Here is an 8,138-nt window from a genome sequence, read left to right as displayed (position 1 = left end):
CTTCAGGATATATTAATTGTATTTTTTATTATGTTCTGAAATTTTCTGCCTTTTTTTCTCAGTCCTTTTCTTCCGGCTTTCCTCGATGCCACCATATAGTGTTTGAAATTCTCTCCCTACGAACATTCCATGATGGATTGAGATGACAGGACTCTGGCAACAGATATTTTATTGTTGCCACATGAATCATTTTTTTCACATGCAAAATGAAAAAAGAAGACTTATGCACGGAAAGAAAATGAAACGACCATTCAAGTGTGTCTATTTCCACTAGTTATGCACGTTTTTAATGACTTTAAAATAAGCAGAAGAAAAAGGAGTGTGACCTTGTCTTGCCGTAAAAGAAGGGGGCCATTTAGTTCCTTCCTGCTCCTGGTAAACAGCTCCCCTTGCCATTTTGAACTTTCAGTCACCGTTCCATATATACACGTCTCTTTGAATCTTTGGTCATCTGAATGTCCACTAACCCCAATTGGTCAATTCCAACACGTTGCTCTTTCCATTTCTTAGTCAATACTACTCCCTACTCAAATACGATGCATCCGATTTCTTTTATGCTTATTACACTCTAAAATGTGACTTCTTGAATTATACGATGTAAGTTCTACAATCGTTAGACTCAATTAGAAAAATAAATTTAATTATAAAATTCATAATATCACGTGCTCCGAAACATGATAGAAGTTCTCATTTCTCTCTACGTCACATATATTTTGATGTCATTTGAGAAATTGATAATGAATCATAAAAGTATATTGCTTACTTAATCTACAAGAAGAAAATATTAGTTGAAGATGATTTTTCATCGATACGACAAAGGATGTTTATACAAAAGATGTTTTAACATGCAAGAGTGCAAGACTTCTACCACTACAATCTAGGAATCCTCTGTAATCTCCTAATTCAACTACAATTATGGTGATACTTTCCCACATATGTCGTACACCTGCCCCCCTGACTGACTTGGTTTATTGAATGAATTCTACGATGAGATGCTCTAGACCGCACGATATGAAGATCAAGATTATATACCATAGTTTTATTTTTGAGTCCTTGACCAAAAGCCATAAAATGAGCCAAACTTTTCCCACTTACCCCAACAACAGTTTTTTATTCCCACATACACAATTTCACAGAAAATTATCATTTTGCCCTCAATCCAATTAAAGATTTACAACTAATGCCACTCTATCTCCTCTCTCTCTCTCCTGTCCTTGTCCACGCCGGCGTCGATGCAGCAGAAAAGACCTACCGGGGGCCTTCGAGCTTCAGAATGGAGCCCAGTCGTCGACGATGAGGTTGATGTTGGGGATGCGAGCAACGAGGCCGTCAGAGAAGCCGTGGCCTTGGTGTTCCGGCGAAGTGGTCTCTCCACAGGATCTCTGCCTCCTCATTGAACGCCATTTCCAGCTCCAGTAAAATCTCAGACGACGTCGTTCAGCTTCTCGCCTCAATCTCCGGTAGCCCCGTCGAGGCCGAGATCGGCCAGGTTATGAAGCAGATGAGCGCCACCACTAAAGAGGCAAGGAGAAGCGGGAGTTTCTGGAGTTGGTGAGTTGCTGGCCTCACTCGCCTCACTCTCCAGCCGCAATCAGAGTCGCTAGGGTAGCCGGTTGGTTTGATTTTTTTTTTTTTTTTGTTTCTCTCCTTTTCTTTTTCTTTTTCTTTAATTATCTATTGTATGGACTTGCAACAACTAGTATTAGATAACCTTTGAAGATTGGAGCCTACTCATCCTCCATATAGTGCATACCTTGACTTGTTTTTTTATGATTGAGCTGCAACCCCCTTGTTTTTTTTTTTTTTCCTTTTTACTTTTTTGGTAAAATAGGGGCCAGAAGGTTCAAAAGGAAAGAAAAAAGAAGAAGAAAAAAAAAGTTTTATCAGGGGCAATAGAAGACGTCTATTGGGAGGCAATACACGTCTACTAGGGGGTAATAGACGTTTTGAATTGATGTAATTTTTTTTTCTTTAATCAAAGTTTTATTTGTGTAATTTTAAAAAAATTAGTTTTCATTTCGATAATCGAAAAGTCTATTGGAGGGCAATAGATGTCTATTGAGGGGCAATAGACGTATAGTTTATTCCCCCCCCCCCCCAATAGAGGGCCAATAGACGTCTTTCGGGGGCAATAGACATTTTTAGAAAAGTCCGGTGGGTGGCAGAGCCGGTAGTTGGCCGGATTCCCGCAGCCGGTGACAAGAATCCGGCGACCGGTGACCGGCTCTGGCAAATTCTCCTATGGTTTCTCTCTCTTCCATTTTTTTTCTCTCTCTCTCTTTAAGTAACAAAAAGGTGAGGGTAAAATGGTATTAAAAAAAAATGAAAAAAAAAAAAAAACTTAATGGGGTATTAGGGAGGACCATCTTAGAGTGTTTTGGGTAAGAGATAATTAAAAAAACTTAATGGGGTAAGTGAGAAAAAAATCTCTAGAAATAGGATAAATGGACAAAATCCCTTTATTTTTCGCCATGTGTTTTAATCCTACCCAGTGCAGCAGACGACATTTTGGTTGCAGTGAGATACTTTTCTTCTTTGTTCAAAGTTCAAAGTTCAAACAGAAAAGTCTTTCACACATTGATATATAATTAATAATTATATACGTTATATATTCACTGTCTTGTATATATAAACTACCTACTTGTGTTTTTTATTGCATCTACCATTTGGCAATATGGACCTTCTGCAACTTTGGTTCCTAATCTCCATTGCCACACCCTTGTGCTTTTCTCTCAACCTCCAAGCACCTGCTCTTGATATATCCACCACTTACGAGAATCACTCACTGAAGGATGAGATAGTGAGGCTGGCAAAGGAACCCAGCACAGCAAATTGGATGAAGGATGTGAGGAGAGAAATCCATGAAAACCCAGAACTTGCATATGAAGAAATCAAAACAAGTGCAGTCATTCGTCGCGAGCTTGACAGATTAGGTGTTTCGTATAGATGGCCTGTGGCGCAGACCGGTGTAGTGGCCACTATTGGCTCTGGCTCTCCTCCTTTTGTTGCTCTAAGAGCTGATATGGATGCTCTGCCTATGCAGGTGATTAGATTCTCTATTAATTATATTACCATTCTAGTTTCAATAAAGGTAAATTGTACTACTGGGTTTGGTCAGATTGATCATATCAATATGTAGGATTGTAGGGTATGAAATTTTTGTGTCAAGTAATTATGGTGAAGGACTAAAACTAGATTCAGAGGACCTTTTCCCTGTTATACCTTTTGTTGATGAAATGTGCTCAATTAGAGTAAGGCATCTGCTTGTTACAATCTTGAACAGTTTCCTGAGGAACTTTTGAGGTGGTACAGACAACAGAGATACCCTTTTGACTCTTTATCAATTACTGTAGTTTGGTACTATATGTTGGAAAAGAGAGGGACTCAGAGCCAGAAATGGGATCTTGAATTTGGTTTTCTTAAAGTGTACTCAATTATACTGATAATCTTCATATGAATATGTAGGAATTGGTGGAATGGGAGCACAAGAGCAAAGTGGACGGGAAATTCCATGCCTGTGGGCATGATGCACATGTTGCAATGCTTCTTGGTGCTGCAAAGGTACTCAAACAAGTCGAAGATGAATTGCAGGGAACTGTTGTTCTCATATTCCAGCCGGCTGAGGAACGTGGGGAAGGCGCAAAGGACATGATCAAAGAAGGGGTGCTTGACAATGTAGAGGCCATACTTGGGATTCACATTGTGCATAGATATCCTAGTGGAGTTTTTGCATCGAGGCCCGGAGAATTTCTAGCTGGGTGTGGGAGCTTCAAAGCAAAGATTATTGGGAAAGGGGGTCATGCAGCCCTTCCCCAACAGTCCATTGATCCAATTTTGGCAGCATCGGCATCAGTAGTTAGCTTGCAAAGCATTGTTTCTAGAGAAATAGACCCTCTAGATTCCGGGGTAAATTTTTATTCAACTTATTTCTGTTCTTTGGTCTGCATGTAATTCTGTAGTGAAAACTAGAACTAACTGAAGCATTGAACTTTGCAGGTGGTTTCTGTAGCTATGATCCAAGCAGGGTCTGCATTTAACGTCATCCCAGACTCAGCTACAATAGCTGGTACTTATAGAGCTTTTAGCAAGAAAAGCTTCAGTGCACTCAGCCAAAGAATAGAAGAGGTAACAAATCAACTGAATTTACAGTTTTACACTCGAAAAATAAAAACATACATTGAGGTTTTAATACATATATATTTTCCAACTGTCTCAGGTTGTAAAAGGGCAGGCAGCTGTACATAGGTGCTCTGCTGAGATTGAATTTTTAGGGGAAGGAAATCCAAACCTTCCCCCTACCATAAATGATGAGAGAATTTATGAACAAGTTCGAGGATTATCAAGTGAACTTGTTGGAAATGAAAACACTGAGTTAGCTCCTACCTTCATGGGGAGTGAGGATTTTGCTTTCTTCTTAGAAAAGGTACCTGGATCAATGTTCTTCCTAGGCACAAGAAATGAGAAGAAAGGAGCGACACATCCCCCACACAGTCCTTACTATTTCATTGATGAAGATATCTTTCCAATTGGGGCTGCATTACATGCTAAGTTTGCCTATTCGTTCCTATCGGATTCGGCTGAGAAGTTGCAACTCCATTTGTGAGTTTATGGATGTTCTTAATTACCCCAATTATTTCATTGGTTATTGATTAATGTAGTTGCTCATTTGAGCTTAATGAGGCAGTTCTTCTTGGACTGGCAAATTGTAAGAGTTCCTTCGTCCACCACTGGGAAAGTGAAGCTAGCTTCTCTATGCCATCCCCTGTCCTAGAAGACACAATCTTATGACTTGTGAGTTAATTGAAGCATTTAAGCAATTACAGAGATGTGTTGTGAAGCTTGACAGTTTGACATGAATAATATGATCAGGAACTACATGCAATTAATTGGCTTGATGATCAAACCCTCCAGAACTATGTATCAATCCCAGGTTAATCAAAAGCTCTTCGTGGAGTTTATAAATAGTACTTCTTGGTGGTGTCACACCGGTTTTTTTATTTTATTTATTTTTTGTAAAATTGTATGTTCTTATATTCTGGCCAAATTTTTTCCATCCTCAATTCATGATTTTTAAGTACCCCTCTCAAAACTTACGAAACTCAAAAATCTTAAACCAAATTCTTCTTTACGATTTTCTAAAGTTGAAAAAAAGAAAAAAATTCATAAAAAAATCTGTTACATATTTCACTATTCTATCAAATAGAGCACTTTTTGGAAATCATCTTCTACGAATGGTGAACTTGTGGCATGATAAAATTTCAATAAAAAATAGCGTGACAATGTTTGACACGTTTCGGTATGCCATGACACCTCTACACGTGCCAAATTATGTCAAATATCTTCTTTTGTAATTTTTATCCATTTCATAATCTCATCATTGGTATAGCATGATTTTTAAAAGGTGTTCCAACCAACAAGATTCAAAAATCTTGATCTATCTTTTCTTTTAGGATTTTCTAAATCTTATAAAATAAGAATATTTATTAAACAAATCCGTTCGAGATTCTAACTTTCTGTAAATTCAAATACCTTTTAAAAACATGCTGTACGCCTGTACCAAATACCAATTGTGTGCTTATAAGATAAAAGTACAACTTATTGAAGAAGAAGAAGAAGAAGAAGAAGATAAAAGTACAACTAAGCCAAAATTAGTCTCAAGTGTAACGACATAAACATGAGTATTGGGTACTTAAATAATCTATATCTTCTCAGTAACATAAAGATCGACTTCCACTGCCATATGCAAAACTTTGCGATCCTTGAAAATACCAGGTAGAACAAACTGTATACCAGGTAGAACAAACTGTTTAAGGTGATGTATGTATATAGCTCAACTGAAATTGCTTTATGAATAAGAAATGCACTTCAAAGCCAACACAGCAATTGCTATAGCAGTGTAAATCTCTCCACTGAGGAAACTTCAATGCGTGGCTTGTGACATAGCCAACAGGAGAAAATAAATCCACTATGAATTAATGTGTTTACAATAAACAAGTAGTGATGTTCATAACAATCACATTCACTAGCAACACAGCTAACTTGATTTACAACTGATCTAACTTTCTTTTCAATCAACACAATATCTAAACAAGTCTATCTTCCAATCATCCTTGATATCAACGTCCCACTGATCTTGAGACTAAGGTATGCAAATGAACACAGTATGCAAGGAGAATGAATAATATGCAAAGAGAGTTTTTGCAAAAACGATTTGTGATAACTTAAGCACCAAAGAGAAATACTACACAAATACTCCAAAAAACTCTAACATTAGAATCAGTTTCAAAACCTTTTATAGAGGAGCAAGACTCCCCCTCAATCAAACCTCTGTATCAAATCCAATAAGATAAGGAAATGTTTAAAAACTGATTTCAATAAACAATTAATACTTTCTAACTGTATGCAAACTCAATCTCTATCTGATATAAATATTAAAAACCTTTTGATGCAGATATGTATATCAAATCAATTTAACCAATATGCATATCAATTTTAAATCGTGTAAAATGATATGAAATGAATACCACCTTTAACTCAAGATCAGTGAGAGTGATTCTCCTTGATTTTCTCTTCATGTTCTGCACGTTTCTTTATTCTTCCTTAGACCACCAAGAATGTTGGAGAAATCCTCTCCTGGTCTTGTGCAACTTTTTATTTCCTAGTGACTTTGGGAATTCGTGTGTGTTGAATGAGAATAGCCCAACATACTTACAATCTCCCCCTTTGAGCATTCTCATTCAACACACAATCTTTCTTTATTTGAACCTACATAACATTCTTCAATAGATAATCATGAAACAGCCAAACGCAGGTTTAATAACAAAGTGATGAACCTAGCGGTGCTACTTGGATTGAGGAATCAGTTTCCATCCTTTTCCAGATCCAAGTAAAATTAAAAAAAAAAAAAACAAAATAAGCATCCAAAGCAGTTTTATGCACTTACACACCAAAAATAAACAGATTGTCCAAAGAAAGATAAAACGCAGAACAAAATAAAATAAAGAAAAATTAAAAACTATCTCTCCCCCTTTGAATGGGAAGGCCCTTCACTTGTCCTCCTGGAGCTTGGTGATCCGGTCATAGGTCTCCTCAGCAAGCCAATCATTGGTGTCATCACTATCACACTGAGCATCCATCTCTCTTGCAGTCATGGTAGAAGGTCCGAGATCACCGCCAGCAGGGGCTGAAGACACAGGGCTTGGTACCGGCTCCCTTCGAGGAAACCCTGGAGGATGGCTTTGCATGTTCTGGACCTCCATAGCAAGGTTATTCAGGGTAGTGGGGCAGCAGATCAATGAGAAATTCATGTCAGCGATATAATCGATCGTGTAGGTAACCTTCCAATCAGTCACTATGATGCCATCACGAAGATGAGAGCGCATATCATTGAGAGATGCTGCAATGCTCTCCAGAGTGACCACAGGCTGAGAAGCACGAGGTGGTGGAGGGATAGAGGATTCCCCTGCATGCAGCCAAGGAGACCGACGAGGAAGAGGAGGAGGGCTCCGGCTACGTTCCCTAGAGGGAGGAGGGTCCCCTGGATGAGTAATACCGGCACAAGCAGCGGCCTTCTTCTTATTCTTCTTCTAGAGGAGGTTGGCGTTGGTTGCCGCCAATACGGGTAGTGAGCTTTGTGCGAATCATGATGAGAAGAAGAAGTGGTTTGAAGCCTGCACACTTAGACAAACCCTAGTGAAATCCGAGTGAGAGAATACAGGCGTGATATAGGGAGCCGGTAGGGTTAGAGAAATTTAAGGGACAAGTCCGTTCAACATGGCTTCTCCAAGAAGGAGAGAATTTATGACAAGTTAAGAGCCCAAGAAACAAGCATGCAAAAAGAATTCTCCCCCTAAATGTATGCTTAATCCATAAGGAAATTAGATGTACACAAGTATCAAACAAGGAGAGAGACCTAGTGAATAAAGACACCAGGACCTGCAATTTATCACACAATATCTTTTGTAGCACAGCCTGGAGACCTTGAACATTTTGTCACAACATTGAATGAGAAAATATTGCATAGTTATAGCACAGAGGGCACATATCAGGAAGGGGAAGGAACATATCTCAGAGAATCAACCATGATGTATTCTATTAACAAAGAGAAGTGCCACTCATGGGTAGACCTTAATCAGAAG

At 38.6% G+C, this 8,138-nt stretch overlaps 1 protein-coding gene across 1 annotated transcript; it reads left to right on the top strand.

The window, feature by feature from the left end:
• Positions 1 to 2,638: 2,638 nt before the first annotated feature.
• Positions 2,639 to 5,002, top strand: LOC112197644 (IAA-amino acid hydrolase ILR1-like 1). The gene is made up of 4 exons (XM_024338396.2): positions 2,639 to 3,043; positions 3,466 to 3,906; positions 3,997 to 4,125; positions 4,217 to 5,002. Exons 1-4 carry the CDS (start codon positions 2,675 to 2,677, stop codon positions 4,601 to 4,603), a joined length of 1,326 nt encoding a protein of 441 aa, XP_024194164.1. The 5' UTR covers positions 2,639 to 2,674; the 3' UTR covers positions 4,604 to 5,002.
• The last annotated feature ends 3,136 nt before the right edge of the window (positions 5,003 to 8,138 follow it).

Source organism: Rosa chinensis, chromosome 4, assembly GCF_002994745.2.
Source record: "Rosa chinensis cultivar Old Blush chromosome 4, RchiOBHm-V2, whole genome shotgun sequence".
In the NCBI taxonomy this organism is placed as follows: domain Eukaryota; kingdom Viridiplantae; phylum Streptophyta; class Magnoliopsida; order Rosales; family Rosaceae; genus Rosa; species Rosa chinensis.
The sequence above is the reverse complement of the archived record's forward strand: the minus strand, read 5'-3'. Positions and strand labels throughout refer to the sequence as shown.

What these genes read in the sequence shown, in the direction of transcription:
- LOC112197644 (XM_024338396.2), top strand. Translation starts at nt 2,675, where the DNA reads ATGGACCTTCTGCAACTTTGGTTCCTAATCTCCATTGCCACACCCTTG. An exon ending in TGGATGCTCTGCCTATGCAG is followed by an intron (nt 3,044 to 3,465) that starts GTGATTAGATTC and finishes ATGAATATGTAG; the next exon opens with GAATTGGTGGAATGGGAGCA. An exon ending in TAGACCCTCTAGATTCCGGG is followed by an intron (nt 3,907 to 3,996) that starts GTAAATTTTTAT and finishes TGAACTTTGCAG; the next exon opens with GTGGTTTCTGTAGCTATGAT.